General features: G+C 45.7%; 1 protein-coding gene across 1 annotated transcript in view; it reads left to right on the forward strand.

The window, feature by feature from the left end:
• LOC115112780 (protein unc-13 homolog C-like) overlaps positions 1–18,622 on the forward strand; it is a 246,218-nt gene that overhangs the window by 163,860 nt on the left and 63,736 nt on the right. The window contains exons 19-24 of the mRNA XM_065013211.1: positions 771–897; positions 4,531–4,627; positions 4,950–5,093; positions 5,391–5,468; positions 5,627–5,704; positions 7,414–7,440. Of these exons, the coding sequence (XP_064869283.1) occupies positions 771–897; positions 4,531–4,627; positions 4,950–5,093; positions 5,391–5,468; positions 5,627–5,704; positions 7,414–7,440 (551 nt within the window). The remainder of the gene's footprint in view (positions 1–770; positions 898–4,530; positions 4,628–4,949; positions 5,094–5,390; positions 5,469–5,626; positions 5,705–7,413; positions 7,441–18,622) is intronic.

An 18,622-nucleotide genomic window follows, 5' to 3' on the forward strand; every position in this document is an offset into this window, starting at 1 on the left:
ATTAGACCCTGTGTGTGTGTGTGTGTGTGTGTGTGTGTGTGTGTGTGTGTGTGTGTGTGTGTGTGTGTGTGTGTGTGTGTGTGTGTGTGTGTGTGTGTGTGTGTGTGTGTGAGAGAGAGAGAGAGAGAGAGTCCACCAAGGTCATGTCACTACCAGTGTCTGTGTTTACAGGATTCCTGGTCTAGTCTTAGATTACCTGTCTCTGTCAATATCAGGTCAGCCATAGCCTTGTCGCGAACCAGGCTCACGCATGACATTAGCGGTATGACAACGTGAGACTAGGTCAACCATGTTATAGGTCTAGCAGGACTTGTTGCAGAATGTAAATCAGAGAATGTAAACCCTTCCAGGCTTCTCACTTCCTGGCTACCTGGATATATTTCAGGATTCACCTAGTCCTTGTTCCGATTCTCCTCTCTTCCATGAAAATGTGCACTTGCACACTCCCTGTCATGGATTTCAAATGATTGCTGTAAACATTCATGGCAGGGAGTTTAGAAGTGCACACTTTGAGAGAAGGGTGGAGAATCAGGATGTAGCACTAGAGTAGAGTGACTGCCTGCACCCAGCAGTCGCTGTCCAGTCTCCTGTGGTGCTGAACATCAGAATTCCGATTCCATCGCTGTCCACTTCCGTGGGTCTGGATATCAGATCTCCCCTATTAGCTTGATTGATTGATTGAGCCTTTTACTCCTGTGGCAAGTTCACCACGTCATACCTCAGTCCAGACATGCATGTTAACATTCTGCCTTTTTCATTTCCCCTGACAGAGCACGATAAGCACCGTCTATGCAAGAGCACAGAGTACATGAACCTTCACTTTAAAGTCAAGTGGTTCCACAACGAGTACGTCCGTGAACTGGCTGCCTTCAAGGACACACCCCCTGAGTATTCTCTGTAAGTAGTGTACTGCACGCACGCACGCACGCACACACACACACACACACACACACACAAAGATTATGCCTCCAAAACATGCTACCTCTCACCATTACCAATAACAGGGGAGGTAAGCATTTTTCGGGATAGTTATGCTTTTTCACTCGTCATGATTCACAATTCCTTCATAATTATCTGTAATCATGGTACATTCTTTTTTTTTTTTTTTTTTGTCTTACTGGGGTCCGACACATAACAAAATTACAATAAAATCTAACAATAAAACCTAACCATTTACAATAAAGGGACTCCAAAATGATCCAATACATTATTGACCATTTCTATTGGGCACAACATAAACCGAAACAAACTGCAAATGCATCCAACAAGTTTGTAGAGTCACGTGCCAGGAATATGGGACCAAATACTACACTTTTGTCTAAATGTAATACACTACAAGTGTAACTGTCAAATACTTATGACACTTTCTAATGGGGGGACTAGATACATAAAGTGCTTTCATTTCTAAACAGTAAAACAGATGTGTATGAAAATACCCTCAAATTAAAGGTGACATTCTGAACTGTTGCCTTTTATTAAACATTTGATCTCAAATCCAAAATGCTGGAGTTTAAAGACAAATAAAAATGTTTTAGCTTCACTTTCCAAATAAATACACACACATTACACCAGCTGAGTGTTCTCTGTAAATACTACAGCACGGTGTTTTATCCGTGATGATGTCATGTTGTCTCCAACAGGAGCAGACATATTACTTTAATCAGCAAATAAATACAGTCATTCAATCAACCTACACAAACACACCCTACATGTACAACTGAGTATTCACTGGAAGTACTGTAATATACCCAGACAAACACACCCTACATGTACAACTGAGTATTCACTGGAAGTACTGTAATATACCCAGACAAACACACCCTACATGTACAACTGAGTATTCTCTGGAAGTACTGTAATATACCCAGACAAACACACCCTACATGTACAACTGAGTATTCACTGGAAGTACTGTAATATACCCAGACAAACACACCCTACATGTACAACTGAGTATTCACTGGAAGTACTGTAATATACCCAGACAAACACACCCTACATGTACAACTGAGTATTCTCTGGAAGTACTGTAATATACCCAGACAAACACACCCTACATGTACAACTGAGTATTCTCTGGAAGTACTGTAATATACCCAGACAAACACACCCTACATGTACAACTGAGTATTCTCTGGAAGTACTGTAATATACCCAGACAAACACACCCTACATGTACAACTGAGTATTCTCTGGAAGTACTGTAATATACCCAGACAAACACACCCTACATGTACAACTGAGTATTCTCTGGAGGTACTGTAATATACCCAGACAAACACACGCTACATGTACAACTGAGTATTCTCTGGAGGTACTGTAATATACCCAGACAAACACACCCTACATGTACAACTGAGTATTCTCTGGAAGTACTGTAATATACCCAGACAAACACACCCTACATGTACAACTGAGTATTCTCTGGAAGTACTGTAATATACCCAGACAAACACACCCTACATGTACAACTGAGTATTCTCTGGAAGTACTGTAATATACCCAGACAAACACACCCTACATGTACAACTGAGTATTCTCTGGAGGTACTGTAAAATACCCAGAAAAACACACCCTACATGTACAACTGAGTATTCTCTGGAAGTACTGTAATATACCCAGACAAACACACCCTACATGTACAACTGAGTATTCTCTGGAAGTACTGTAATATACCCAGACAAACACACGCTACATGTACAACTGAGTATTCTCTGGAAGTACTGTAATATACCCAGACAAACACACGCTACATGTACAACTGAGTATTCTCTGGAAGTACTGTAATATACCCAGACAAACACACCCTACATGTACAACTGAGTATTCTCTGGAAGTACTGTAATATACCCAGACAAACACACCCTACATGTACAACTGAGTATTCACTGGAAGTACTGTAATATACCCAGACAAACACACCCTACATGTACAACTGAGTATTCACTGGAAGTACTGTAATATACCCAGACAAACACACCCTACATGTACAACTGAGTATTCTCTGGAAGTACTGTAATATACCCAGACAAACACACCCTACATGTACAACTGAGTATTCTCTGGAAGTACTGTAATATACCCAGACAAACACACCCTACATGTACAACTGAGTATTCTCTGGAAGTACTGTAATATACCCAGACAAACACACCCTACATGTACAACTGAGTATTCTCTGGAAGTACTGTAATATACCCAGACAAACACACCCTACATGTACAACTGAGTATTCTCTGGAGGTACTGTAATATACCCAGACAAACACACGCTACATGTACAACTGAGTATTCTCTGGAGGTACTGTAATATACCCAGACAAACACACCCTACATGTACAACTGAGTATTCTCTGGAAGTACTGTAATATACCCAGACAAACACACCCTACATGTACAACTGAGTATTCTCTGGAAGTACTGTAATATACCCAGACAAACACACCCTACATGTACAACTGAGTATTCTCTGGAAGTACTGTAATATACCCAGACAAACACACCCTACATGTACAACTGAGTATTCTCTGGAGGTACTGTAAAATACCCAGAAAAACACACCCTACATGTACAACTGAGTATTCTCTGGAAGTACTGTAATATACCCAGACAAACACACCCTACATGTACAACTGAGTATTCTCTGGAAGTACTGTAATATACCCAGACAAACACACGCTACATGTACAACTGAGTATTCTCTGGAAGTACTGTAATATACCCAGACAAACACACGCTACATGTACAACTGAGTATTCTCTGGAAGTACTGTAATATACCCAGACAAACACACCCTACATGTACAACTGAGTATTCTCTGGAAGTACTGTAATATACCCAGACAAACACACCCTACATGTACAACTGAGTATTCTCTGGAAGTACTGTAATATACCCAGACAAACACACGCTACATGTACAACTGAGTATTCTCTGGAAGTTCTGTAATATACACACACACACAAAAAAACACACCAAGTTCAGTTTACTTCCTGAATTGATTGAATTGAAATAGAATGCAGCCCATCCCAGCCATACATCTTAAAACCCAGAGCTTTACAAATCAGCATTTAAAACTAGATTGACCAAATTTAAGGAGAGAATGTCATGAGGGTCAGGTAAAAGACAGGTGATTGTATTAAATCCTTAAAGATATGGAATACTGCTCTGCCAGACAACCTTGCTAGTGCTCTCACAGAGAAGCACCTCCCTGTCACTGCTGGTCAAACAGCATCCAATCCATTACAGAGTGAGTTGTGAATGACAGCTCACAGTCCCACCCACCTGCTGCTGTCATTTAAACACAAAGCACCTTCAGGAGTTAAGGACACACACACCGCCCACCTTATCTATGATCCCTTTCTCTTGTGGCAGATGCCCTTAATCAAGGAGCACAGCAGGGAATACACTTTTAACACACACACACTTTGAATACTATGTACAGTATACTCACTGTGTGTGTGTGTGTGTGTGTGTGTGTGTGTGTGTGTGTGTGTGTGTGTGTGTGTGTGTGTGTGTGTGTGTCCTCCAGGTGGTTCGAGCCGTTTGTCATTCAGTGGCTGTCTGAGAATGAGGATGTTGCCATGGACTTCCTACACGGAGCTCTGGGGAGCGACAAGAAGCTTGGCGTGAGTACTCACACACACTCCTCTTTTCTCACTCGCTCACTCTCACTCGTTCACTGTCTGGTAGTCCTCTGTCTCTTCTCAGTGAGGGATGAATAAATAACAGCAGTGTTGACATACAGCACTCTGCTGCTCTGCTCACCCCAATGAAATACTGCACCATTGTGAAGTACTAAAGCTCTCTCTCTCTCTCCCTATCTCTCTCTCTCTCCTCTTTTTCTCTCTCGGCCAATCTATTTCTCTCCTCTCTTTCTCCCCCTTCTCTTTCTCGCTCTCTCCCTCCTTCTCTGTCTCTTTCTCTGTCTCTCTCTGTCTCTTTCTCTAGTTCCAGCCAACGTCAGAACATGTCCTGTTCTCCTGTTCGGTGGTGGATGTGTTCACTCAGCTCAACCAGAGTTTTGAGATCATTAAGAAGCTGGAGTGCCCCAACCCACAGGCCCTGGCTCACTTCATGTGCCGCTTTGCTAAGGTCAGGCACGAACCCCCAACCTAATGTAACTAGCTGTGTGTGTGTGTTTGTTTGTGTGTGTGTGTGTGTGTGTGTGTGTGTGTGTGTGTGTGTGTGTGTGTGTGTGTGTGTGTGTGTGTGTGTGTGTGTGTGTGTGTGTGTGTGTGTGTGTGTGTGTGTGTGTGTGTGTGTGTGTGTCTGTGTGTGTGTGTGTGTTTGTGTGTCTGTTTGACTGTGTATGTGTCCAATACTATTTCTAAGTGTTTTGATATTGTTACAACTCAGTATTGTTCATTCCTTTTCTTGTATTTGTTCTAGACCATCAACAAAGTTCTGTTGCAGTATGCTGCAATCATAACCAAGGATTTTGGCTTGTATCTGAACCAGGAGAAAGTGGTAAGTGTTTTCTGGATGCACAGAATGATCATTCTGCACACAAAAAAAGATGGACCAGCCCATCTAGCATTCACCTAAACTTCCCTCTGGCCAGTCTGGTTCTGAATAGTACTGTTACATTCTATATGTATAATAACATGACTGTGTCTCTGTGACAGCCCTGCATCCTCATCAACAACATCCAGCAGCTCAGAGTTCAGCTGGAGAAGATGTTTGAGTCCATGGGAGGCAAACAGGTCTGTACTGTAGCAACCCCTTACCTTTATACATACCCCTTACCCTTTACCCCAACCCCAAGACCATGGGAGGCAAGCAGGTCTGTATCTCTTCTTCCCCCCTCATATCCCCATGTTCCCAGACCCTCCCTGGCCCTAATCCCTGTCCTACCCCATCAGACAATCCTCACCTTCCCCCTAGATCTGCCACTATCCCTCTGAAGTCTTGTTCTATTTCTCCACTCTTCTAACTCTTCTCCCTCCATCCTGTCTGGTCTTGTAAATTCTACTTTGTTTCTTTTATAAATGTTGTTTTATAAATGTTTGATGAATGTATGGGGGAAAGCCCTTAGTCTGTGTCTTGGGTTTCAGATATTCTAGCATGTCCCCCTCGACGATTTCTGTCTGTCTGTCTCTCTGTCTGTCTGTCTGTCTGTCTGTCTGTCTGTCTGTCTGTCTGTCTGTCTGTCTGTCTGTCTGTCTGTCTGTCTGTCCCTCTAAGTCTGTCTGTCCACCTCAAACTCTGTCTGTCTGTCTCTCTGTCTGTCTCTCTGCCTGTCTCTCTGTCTGTTTCTCCCTCTAAGTCTGTATGTCTGTCCCCCTCTAGCCTGTCTATCTGTCCCCCCTTAAGTCTGTCTGTCTGTCTGTCTGTCTGTCTGTCTGTCTGTCTGTCTGTCTGTCTGTCTGTCTCTAAATCCATCTATCTGTTTCCCTGTCTGCCCCCCCCCACATCTCTGTCTGTAAGTCTATCTGTCCCCCTGCTCTAAGACTATCTGTCTGTCTCTAAGTCTATCTGTCAGTCTGTCTCTCTACGTCTCTCTAAGTCTGTCTGTCTGTCTGTCTGTCTGTCTGTCTGTCTGTCTGTCTGTCTGTCTGTCTGTCTGTCTGTCTGTCTGTATGTATGTATGTCTGTCTGTCCCCCTCTAAGTATGTCTGTCTGACCCCTCTAAGTCTGTCTGTCTGTAAGTCCATCTGTCTGTCTATCTGCCTCTGTCTGTCCCCTCTAAGTATGTCTGTCTCTCTCTCTCTCTCTGTCTCTCTATTTGTCTGTCTCTAAGTCTATATGTCTGTCTCTCTGCCTCTCTGTCTGATCCCCCCTCTATGTCTATCTGTATGTCCGTCTCTCTGCCTCTAAGTCTAACTGTCTGTCCCCCTCTAAGTCTATCTGTCTGTCTCTAAATCTGTCTGTCTGTCATTCTACCTGTCTCGAAGTCTGTCTGTCTCGCTGCCTCTTCCTGTAAGTCTATCTATCTGTCTGTCCCCCTCTAAATCTATCTGTCTGTGTCTCTAAGTCTATCTGTCTGTCTGTCTCTTTTCCTCTCACTGTAAATCTATCTGTCTGCCTGTCTCCCTCTAAGTCTATCTGTCTGTCTCTGTCTGCCTCTCTGCCTCTCCCTGTAAGTATATCTGTCTGTCTCTCTCTAAGTTCATCTGTCTGTCTGTCTGTCTGTCTGTCTGTCTGTCTGTCTGTCTGTCTGTCTGTCTGTCTGTCTGTCTGTCTGTCTGTCTGTCTGTCTGTCTGTCTGTCTGTCTGTCTGTCTGTCTGTGTCTCTCTCTCTCTCTCTCTCTCTCTCTGTCTGTGTCTGTGTCTGTGTCTGTCTAATCCTGAGAATATAGCAACAGTTTTCTATTATGTGCATGGTGTCTCTCCTGTTTCTAACGTTTTAAATGCCTTGAGTTTTGTCTTCTGTGGTCTTGTGTTTCCCCATTCTACCCTGCTCTCTTTCAAGGAGGAGGGGGCTGTGTCCTTTTGCAAGGTGTGTAGTATAGGACTCCTACCTCCTACCATCCTAACCCCCCTTTACTAAACATTGGACTCCTACCTCCTACCATCCTAACCCCCCTTTACTAAACATAGGACTCCTACCTCCTACCATCCTAACCCCCCTTTACTAAACATAGGACTCCTACCTCCTACCATCCTAACCCCCCTTTACTAAACATAGGACTCCTACCTCCTACCATCCTATCTAACACCCTTTACTAAACATAGGACTCCTACCTCCTACCATCCTAACCCCCCTTTGCTAAACATTGGACTCCTACCATCCTAACCCCCCTTTAATAAACATAGGACTCCTACCTCCTAACATCCTAACCCCCTTTACTAAACATAGGACTCCTACCTCCTACCATCATCTAACCCCTTTACTAAACATAGGACTCCCCCCTACCTCCTACCATCCTAACCCCCTTTACTAAACATTGGACTCCTACCTCCTACCATCATAACCCCCCTTTACTAAACATAAGACTCCTACCTCCTACCATCCTAACCCCCCTTTACTAAACATAAACAGAACTCCTACCATCCTACCTAACACCCTTTACTAAACAGAACTCCTACCCTCCTACCTAACACCCTTTACTAAACAGAACTCCTACCATCCTACCTAACACCCTTTACTAAACAGAACTCCTACCATCCTACCTAACACCCTTTACTAAACATAGAACTCCAACCTAACACCCTTTACTAAACATAACTCTTACCATCCTACCTAACACCCTTTACTAAACATAGAACTCCTACCGAACACCCTTTACTAAACATAACTCCTACCATCCTACCTAACACCCTTTACTAAACATAGAACTCCTACCTAACACCCTTTACTAAACATAGAACTCCTACCTAACACCCTTTACTAAACATAACTCCTACCATCCTACCTAACACCCTTTACTAAACAGAAATCCTACCATCCTACCTAACACCCTTTACTAAACATAGAACTCCTACCATCCTACCTAACACCCTTTACTAAACATAGAACTCCTACCTAACATCCTTTACTAAACAGAACTCCTACCTAACACCCTTTACTAAACAGAACTCCTACCATCCTACCTAACACCCTTTACTAAACAGAACTCCTACCATCCTACCTAACACCCTTTACTAAACAGAACTCCTACCATCCTACCTAACACCCTTTACTAAACAGAACTCCTACCATCCTACCTAACACCCTTTACTAAACATAGAACTCCTACCTAACACCCTTTACTAAACAGAATTCCTACCATCCTACCTAACACCCTTTACTAAACATAACTCCTACCATCCTACCTAACACTCTTTACTAAACATAGAACTCCTACCATCCTACCTAACACCCTTTAGTAAACATATAACTCCTACCATCCTACCTAACACCCTTTACTAAACATAGAACTCCTACCATCCTACCTAACACCCTTTACTAAACATAACTCCTACCATCCTACCTAACACTCTTTACTAAACATAGAACTCCTACCATCCTACCTAACACCCTTTACTAAACAGAATTCCTACCATCCTACCTAACATTAGTCTAAAGATTAGTCTCCTACCATCCTAACATTCTTTATAAAACCCTTTAGGCCTACTAAAGATAAGTCTCTCACCATCCTAACATTCTTTATAAAACCCTTTAGGTCTACTAAAGATTAGTCTCCTACCATCCTAACATTCTTTATAAAACCCTTTAGGCCTACTAAAGATAAGTCTCCTACCATCCTAACATTCTTTATAAAACCCTTTAGGCCTACTAAAGATAAGCCTCCTACCATCCTAACATTCTTTATAAAACCCTTTAGGCCTACTAAAGATAAGCCTCCTACCATCCTAACATTCTTTATAAAACCCTTTAGGCCTACTAAAGATAAGTCTCCTACCATCCTAACATTCTTTATAAAACCCTTTAGGCCTACTAAAGATTAGTCTCCTACCATCCTAACATTCTTTATAGCACTTCCGGGTTGGAGCGAGCGGTCGCATCTGCACTCGGTCCGCAGGTAGTATTACATTTCATTACATTTCATTATAGTACAACGGTTTGATTTGTCTAATCTTAGCAATTTCTTCTTAGCTAGCTACACAGCCGTCTTTGTATCATAGATAATTGCGTAATTATCGTATTTCGTCGTCCTAACGCAGTCTACACTGCCCTGCAGCTAGCCAGCTAGCTAACGTCCACCGTTAGCTAGTCCACCGTCTACCGATTAGCAGCACAACTATTACACTCAACTGAACGACTTGATTAGTGTAGTGTTAGCTAGCTACATAGTTGTCTTTGCTGTCTTCGTACCCAAGATAATTGTGTAGTTTAGAGTGTGTAGTTTTATGTCGTCCTTAACATAGGAGACTCTGCTAGCTAGCCAACAGCTAGCAAACGTCTACCGAACAGAACTTCTGCACTCAACAATCCGGTCGCATTTCGCTTCGCTCCACAGGTAGTATCACATTTTTCATTTCATTTCATTACAGTACAACGGCTTGATTTGTTTGATCGTAGCTAGCTACATAGCTAGCTACATAGCCGTCTTTGTATCAAAGATAATTGTGTAGTCTAGAGCGATTTCCTAGGTTAGTTAGCCAGCTATTGTCGTTCTTTTAACGCAACGTAACGTAATCAAACACTGCTAGCTAGCCAGCTAGCCCCGAATAGCAGCACAGTAGAAACTATTACACTCAACGGAACGACTTGATTAGTGTAGTGTCAACAACGCAGCCAATGCCAACTAGCCTACTTAGTCAACAACGCAGCCTCTGCCAGCTAGCCTACTTCAGCAGTACTGTATCATTTTAATCATTTTAGTCAATAAGATTCTTGCTACGTAAGCTTAACTCTCTGAACACTCGTGACGTGTAGTCCACTTGTCATTCCAATCTCCTTTGCATTAGCGTAGCCTCTTGTGTAGCCTGTCAACTATGTGTCTGTCTATCCCTGTTCTCTCCTCTCTGCACAGACCATACAAACGCTCCACACCGCGTGGCGCGGCCACCCTAATCTGGTGGTCCCAGCGCGCACGACCCACGTGGAGTTCCAGGTCTCCGGTAGCCTCTGGAACTGCCGATCTGCGGCCAACAAGGCAGAGTTCATCTCCGCCTATGTCTCCCTCCAGTCCCTCGACTTCTTGGCACTGACGGAAACATGGATCACCACAGACAACACTGCTACTCCTACTGCTCTCTCTTCGTCTGCCCACGTGTTCTCGCACACCCCGAGAGCTTCTGGTCAGCGGGGTGGTGGCACCGGGATCCTCATCTCTCCCAAGTGGTCATTCTCTCTTTCTCCCCTTACCCATCTGTCTATCGCCTCCTTTGAATTCCATGCTGTCACAGTTACCAGCCCTTTCAAGCTTAACATCCTTATCATTTATCGCCCTCCAGGTTCCCTCGGAGAGTTCATCAATGAGCTTGATGCCTTGATAAGCTCCTTTCCTGAGGACGGCTCACCTCTCACAGTTCTGGGCGACTTTAACCTCCCCACGCCTACCTTTGACTCATTCCTCTCTGCCTCCTTCTTTCCACTCCTCTCCTCTTTTGACCTCACCCTCTCACCTTCCCCCTACTCACAAGGCAGGAAATACGCTCGACCTCATCTTTACTAGATGCTGTTCTTCCACTAACCTCGTTGCAACTCCTCCAAGTCTCCGACCACTACCTTGTATCCTTTTCCCTCTCGCTCTCATCCAACACTTCCCACACTGCCCCTACTCGGATGGTATCGCGCCGTCCCAACCTTCGCTCTCTCTCCCCCCGCTACTCTCTCCTCTTCCATCCTATCATCTCTTCCCTCTGCTCAAACCTTCTCCAACCTATCTCCTGATTCTGCCTCCTCAACCCTCCTCTCCTCCCTTTCTGCATCCTTTGACTCTCTATGTCCCCTATCCTCCAGGCCGGCTCGGTCCTCCCCTCCCGCTCCGTGGCTCGACGACTCATTGCGAGCTCACAGAACAGGGCTCCGGGCAGCCGAGCGGAAATGGAGGAAAACTCGCCTCCTGCGGACCTGACATCCTTTCACTCCCTCCTCTCTACATTTTCCTCTTCTCTCTCTGCTGCTAAAGCCACTTTCTACCACTCTAAATTCCAAGCATCTGCCTCTAACCCTAGGAAGCTCTTTGCAACCTTCTCCTCCCTCCTGAATCCTCCTCCCCCCTCCTCCCTCTCTGCAGATGACTTCGTCAACCATTTTGAAAAGAAGGTCGACGACATCCGATCCTCGTTTGCTAAGTCAAACGACACCGCTGGTTCTGCTCACACTGCCCTACCCTGTGCTCTGACCTCTTTCTCCCCTCTCTCCAGATGAAATCTCGCGTCTTGTGACGGCCGGCCGCCCTACAACCTGCCCGCTTGACCCTATCCCCTCCTCTCTTCTCCAGACCATTTCCGGAGACCTCCTCCCTTACCTCACCTCGCTCATCAACTCATCCCTGACCGCTGGCTACGTCCCTTCCGTCTTCAAGAGAGCGAGAGTTGCACCCCTTCTGAAAAAACCTACACTCGATCCCTCCGATGTCAACAACTACAGACCAGTATCCCTTCTTTCTTTTCTCTCCAAAACTCTTGAACGTGCCGTCCTTGGCCAGCTCTCCCGCTATCTCTCTCAGAATGACCTTCTTGATCCAAATCAGTCAGGTTTCAAGACTAGTCATTCAACTGAGACTGCTCTTCTCTGTATCACGGAGGCGCTCCGCACTGCTAAAGCTAACTCTCTCTCCTCTGCTCTCATCCTTCTAGACCTATCGGCTGCCTTCGATACTGTGAACCATCAGATCCTCCTCTCCACCCTCTCCGAGTTGGGCATCTCCGGCGCGGCCCACGCTTGATTGCGTCCTACCTGACAGGTCGCTCCTACCAGGTGGCGTGGCGAGAATCCGTCTCCACACCACGTGCTCTCACCACTGGTGTCCCCCAGGGCTCTGTTCTAGGCCCTCTCCTATTCTCGCTATACACCAAGTCACTTGGCTCTGTCATAACCTCACATGGTCTCTCCTATCATTGCTATGCAGACGACACACAATTAATCTTCTCCTTTCCCCCTTCTGATGACCAGGTGGCGAATCGCATCTCTGCATGTCTGGCAGACATATCCGTGTGGATGACGGATCACCACCTCAAGCTGAACCTCGGCAAGACGGAGCTGCTCTTCCTCCCGGGAAGGACTGCCCGTTCCATGATCTCGCCATCACGGTTGACAACTCCATTGTGTCCTCCTCCCAGAGCGCTAAGAACCTTGGCGTGATCCTGGACAACACCCTGTCGTTCTCAACTAACATCAAGGCGGTGGCCCGTTCCTGTAGGTTCATGCTCTACAACATCCGCAGAGTACGACCCTGCCTCACACAGGAAGCGGCGCAGGTCCTAATCCAGGCACTTGTCATCTCCCGTCTGGATTACTGCAACTCGCTGTTGGCTGGGCTCCCTGCCTGTGCCATTAAACCCCTACAACTCATCCAGAACGCCGCAGCCCGTCTGGTGTTCAACCTTCCCAAGTTCTCTCCGTCACCCCGCTCCTCCGCTCCCTCCACTGGCTTCCAGTTGAAGCTCGCATCCGCTACAAGACCATGGTGCTTGCCTACGGAGCTGTGAGGGGAACGGCACCTCAGTACCTCCAGGCTCTGATCAGGCCCTACACCCAAACAAGGGCACTGCGTTCATCCACCTCTGGCCTGCTCGCCTCCCTACCACTGAGGAAGTACAGTTCCCGCTCAGCCCAGTCAAAACTGTTCGCTGCTCTGGCCCCCCAATGGTGGAACAAACTCCCTCACGACGCCAGGACAGCGGAGTCAATCACCACCTTCCGGAGACACCTGAAACCCCACCTCTTTAAGGAATACCTAGGATAGGATAAAGTAATCCCTCTCACCCCCCCTCCCCCTGAAAAGATTTAGATGCACTACTGTTCCACTGGAGGTCATAAGGTGAATGCACCAATTTGTAAGTCGCTCTGGATAAGAGCGTCTGCTAAATGACTTAAATGTAAATGTTAAATGTTTATAAAACCCTTTAGGCCTACTAAAGATAAGCCTCACACCATCCTAACATTCTTTATAAAACCCTTTAGGCCTACTAAAGATAAGCCTCCTACCATCCTAACATTCTTTATAAAACCCTTTAGGCCTACTAAAGATAAGCCTCACACCATCCTAACATTCTTTATAAAACCCTTTAGGCCTACTAAAGATAAGTCTCCTACCATCCTAACATTCTTTATAAAACCCTTTAGGCCTACTAAAGATTAGTCTCCTACCATCCTAACATTCTTTATAAAACCCTTTAGGCCTACTAAAGATAAGCCTCACACCATCCTAACATTCTTTATAAAACCCTTTAGGCCTACTAAAGATAAGCCTCCTACCATCCTAACATTCTTTATAAAACCCTTTAGGCCTACTAAAGATAAGCCTCACACCATCCTAACATTCTTTATAAAACCCTTTAGGCCTACTAAAGATAAGTCTCCTACCATCCTAACATTCTTTATAAAACCCTTTAGGCCTACTAAAGATATGTCTCTCACCATCCTAACATTCTTTATAAAACCCTTTAGGCCTACTAAAGATAAGTCTCTCACCATCCTAACATTCTTTATAAAACCCTTTAGGCCTACTAAAGATAAGTCTCCTACCATCCTAACATTCTTTATAAAACCCTTTAGGCCTACTAAAGATAAGTCTCCTACCACCCTAACATTCTTTCACTTAGAATTGGATTCCTTAGAAATGGTTGTGGTCCTTCATTCTGTTTAACCTGAAGAAGATCCTCTGAATGGAAACAGTGGTAATTAGGACCATACAGTGTGAAGGATATTACTTATTTTAGCATAGGACACCTTAACTATCCCTACCACCATCTACTGAACTATAGTAAATGCATGTACCCGCACCCCAATCCCCACCTATGCTTCTCCCTCTATGAGCACCACACACACAGACATACAAACACACCCCACCTATGCTTCTCCCTCTATGAGCACCACACACACAGACATACAAACACACCCCACCTATGCTCTCACTCTCTCAGCACCATGTGCCACAGGGCATACGGATTCAGAGCTACCCATCTGTCATCTAGCCCCCGCACTCTGTCATCTAGCCCCCACTCTCTGTCAGGGAGCAGAATTAATTTGTCATCTAGCCCCACTCTCTGTCAGGGAGCAGTATGCATCTGTCATCTAGCCCCACTCTCTGTCAGGGAGCAGTATTCATCTGTCATCTAGCCCCACTCTCTGTCAGGGAGCAGTATTCATCTGTCATCTAGTCCCACTCTCTGTCAGGGAGCAATATTCATCTGTCATCTAGCCCCACTCTCTGTCAGGGAGCAGTATTCATCTGTTATCTAGCCCCACTCTCTGCCAGGGAGCAGTATTCATCTGTCATCTAGCCCCACTCTCTGTCAGGGCGCAGTATTCATTTGCCATCTAGCCCCCTCGTTCTGTCAGGGAGCAGTATTCATCTGTCATCTAGCCCCACTCTCTGTCAGGGAGCAGTATTCATCTGTCATCTAGCTCCACTCTCTGTCAGGGAGCAGTATTCATCTGTTATCTAGCCCCACTCTCTGTCAGGGAGCAGTATTCATCTGTCATCTAGCTCCACTCTCTGTCAGGGAGCAGTATTCATCTGTCATCTAGCCCCACTCTCTGTCAGGGAGCCGTATTCATCTGTTATCTAGCTCCACTCTCTGTCAGGGAGCAGTATTCATCTGTCATCTAACTCCACTCTCTGTCAGGGAGCAGTATTCATCTGTCATCTAACTCCACTCTCTGTCAGGGAGCAGTATTCATCTGTTATCTAGCTCCACTCTCTGTCAGGGAGCAGTATTCATCTGTCATCTAACTCCACTCTCTGTCAGGGAGCCGTATTCATCTGTCATCTAACTCCACTCTCTGTCAGGGAGCAGTATTCATCTGTTATATAGCTCCACTCTCTGTCAGGGAGCAGTATTCATCTGTCATCTAACTCCACTCTCTGTCAGGGAGCAGTGTTCATCTGTTATCTAGCCCCACTCTCTGTCAGGAGCAGTATTCATCTGTCATCTAGCCCCACTCTCTGTCAGGGAGCAGTGTTCATCTGTCATCTAACTCCACTCTCTGTCAGGGAGCAGTGTTCATCTGTTATCTAGCCCCACTCTCTGTCAGGAGCAGTATTCATCTGTCATCTAGCCCCACTCTCTGTCAGGGAGCAGTATTCATCTGTCATCTAACTCCACTCTCTGTCAGGGAGCAGTGTTCATCTGTTATCTAGCCCCACTCTCTGTCAGGGAGCAGTATTCATCTGTCATCTAACTCCACTCTCTGTCAGGGAGCAGTATTCATCTGTTATCTAGCCCCACTCTCTGTCAGGGAGCAGTATTCATCTGTTATCTAGCCCCACTCTCTGTCAGGGAGCAGTGTTCATCTGTTATCTAGCCCCACTCTCTGTCAGGGAGCAGTATTCATCTGTCATCTAACTCCACTCTCTGTCAGGGAGCAGTATTCATCTGTCATCTAACTCCACTCTCTGTCAGGGAGCAGTGTTCATATGTTATCTAGCCCCACTCTCTGTCAGGGAGCAGTATTCATCTGTCATCTAACTCCACTCTCTGTCAGGGAGCAGTGTTCATCTGTTATCTAGCTCCACTCTCTGTCAGGGAGCAGTATTCATCTGTCATCTAACTCCACTCTCTGTCAGGGAGCAGTGTTCATCTGTTATCTAGCTCCACTCTCTGTCAGGGAGCCGTATTCATCTGTTATCTAGCCCCACTCTCTGTCAGGAGCAGTATTCATCTGTCATCTAGCCCCACTCTCTGTCAGGGAGCAGTATTCATCTGTTATCTAGCTCCACTCTCTGTCAGGGAGCAGTATTCATCTGTCATCTAACTCCACTCTCTGTCAGGGAGCAGTATTCATATGTTATCTAGCTCCACTCTCTGTCAGGGAGCAGTATTCATCTGTCATCTAACTCCACTCTCTGTCAGGGAGCAGTATTCATCTGTCATCTAACTCCACTCTCTGTCAGGGAGCAGTATTAATCTGTTATCTAGCTCCACTCTCTGTCAGGGAGCAGTATTCATCTGTCATCTAACTCCACTCTCTGTCAGGGAGCCGTATTCATCTGTCATCTAACTCCACTCTCTGTCAGGGAGCAGTATTCATCTGTTATCTAGCTCCACTCTCTGTCAGGAAGCCGTATTCATCTGTTATCTAGCTCCACTCTCTGTCAGGGAGCAGTGTTCATCTGTTATCTAGCTCCACTCTCTGTCAGGGAGCAGTGTTCATCTGTTATCTAGCTCCACTCTCTGTCAGGGAGCAGTATTCATCTGTCATCTAACTCCACTCTCTGTCAGGGAGCAGTGTTCATCTGTCATCTAGCCCCACTCTCTGTCAGGAGCAGTATTCATCTGTCATCTAGCCCCACTCTCTGTCAGGGAGCAGTGTTCATCTGTCATCTAACTCCACTCTCTGTCAGGGAGCAGTGTTCATCTGTTATCTAGCCCCACTCTCTGTCAGGAGCAGTATTCATCTGTCATCTAGCCCCACTCTCTGTCAGGGAGCAGTATTCATCTGTCATCTAACTCCACTCTCTGTCAGGGAGCAGTATTCATCTGTCATCTAACTCCACTCTCTGTCAGGGAGCAGTGTTCATCTGTTATCTAGCTCCACTCTCTGTCAGGGAGCAGTATTCATCTGTCATCTAACTCCACTCTCTGTCAGGGAGCAGTGTTCATCTGTTATCTAGCTCCACTCTCTGTCAGGGAGCAGTATTCATCTGTCATCTAGCCCCACTCTCTGTCAGGGAGCAGTATTCATCTGTCATCTAACTCCACTCTCTGTCAGGGAGCAGTGTTCATCTGTTATCTAGCTCCACTCTCTGTCAGGGAGCAGTATTCATCTGTTATCTAGCTCCACTCTCTGTCAGGGAGCCGTATTCATCTGTTATCTAGCCCCACTCTCTGTCAGGGCGCAGTATTCATCTGTCATCTAGCTCCACTCTCTGCCAGGGAGCAGTATTCATCTGTCATCTAGCCCCCACGCTCACTTATTTTGCTCCCCAAGCTGAAGCTACAAAATGCTCCAGACTGGATTTTGTACAAACTCTGATGATCTTCTCAAATGCTTACAAAACTCCCCAGCTGTGCTCTCTCTCTCTCTCTCTCTCTCTCTCTCTCTCTCTCTCTCTCTCTCTCTCTCTCTCTCTCCTCTCTCTCTCTCTCTCTCTCTCTCTCTCTCTCTCTCTCTCTCTCTCTCTCTCCTTCTCTCTCTCTCTCTCTCTCTCTCTCTCTCTCTCTCCTTCTCTCTCTCTCTCTCTCTCTCTCTTCTCTCTCTCTCTCTCTCTCTCTCCTCTCTCTCTCTCTCTCTCTCTCCTCTCTCTCTCTCCTTCTCTCTCTCTCTCTCTCTCTCTCTCTCTCCTCTCTCTCTCTCTCTCTCTCTCTCTCTCTCTCTCTCCTTCTCTCTCTCTCTCTCTCTCTCTCTCTCTCTCTCTCTCTCTCTCTCTCTCTCTCTCTCTCTCTCTCTCTCTCTCTCTCTCTCTCTCTCTCTCTCTCTCTCTCTCTCTCTCTCTCTCTCTCTCTCTTCTCTCTCTCTCTCTCTCTCTCCTCTCTCTCTCTCTCTCTCTCTCTCTCTCTCTCTCTCTCTCTCTCTCTCTCTCTCTCTCTCTCTCTCTCTCTCCTCTCTCTCTCTCTCTCTCTCTCTCTCTCTCTCTCTCTCTCTCTCTCTCTCTCTCTCTCGCTCTCTCTCTCGCTCTCTCTCTCTCTCTCTCTCTCTCTCTCTCTCTGAAGTAAAGGCTCTGTTAATGAGCATCTGAACAGACAGAGTCTGCATCCAAATGCACCATATTCCCTATTTAGTGTGCTACATTTGAGCAAGTACTGTAGTGCGCATTAAAAGTAGTGCACTGTAAAGGGAAAAGGGTGCCATTCAGGACAAAGGCATAGACATATCTGACTGAAATTAACGGCTTTAGGTAGGTTGGCTGTAGCTCCTGCTTTAGACGTTTGACAGGTGATTTATTAGGCGAATTGAGTGACAGGGATGTTGCATTATTCAGGAAAATCATACAATAGTAATCCCAACCTGCTACCACTATAACCAGCTTGTCATTCATGCATTAGACAGCTATTCCTAATGATGTCGGAACATAATGGATCATGCAGGTTGATAAACTAAATGTTTTTTCCATTTTAGG

This window comes from Oncorhynchus nerka, linkage group LG28 (assembly GCF_034236695.1).
Source record: "Oncorhynchus nerka isolate Pitt River linkage group LG28, Oner_Uvic_2.0, whole genome shotgun sequence".
Taxonomy (NCBI): domain Eukaryota; kingdom Metazoa; phylum Chordata; class Actinopteri; order Salmoniformes; family Salmonidae; genus Oncorhynchus; species Oncorhynchus nerka.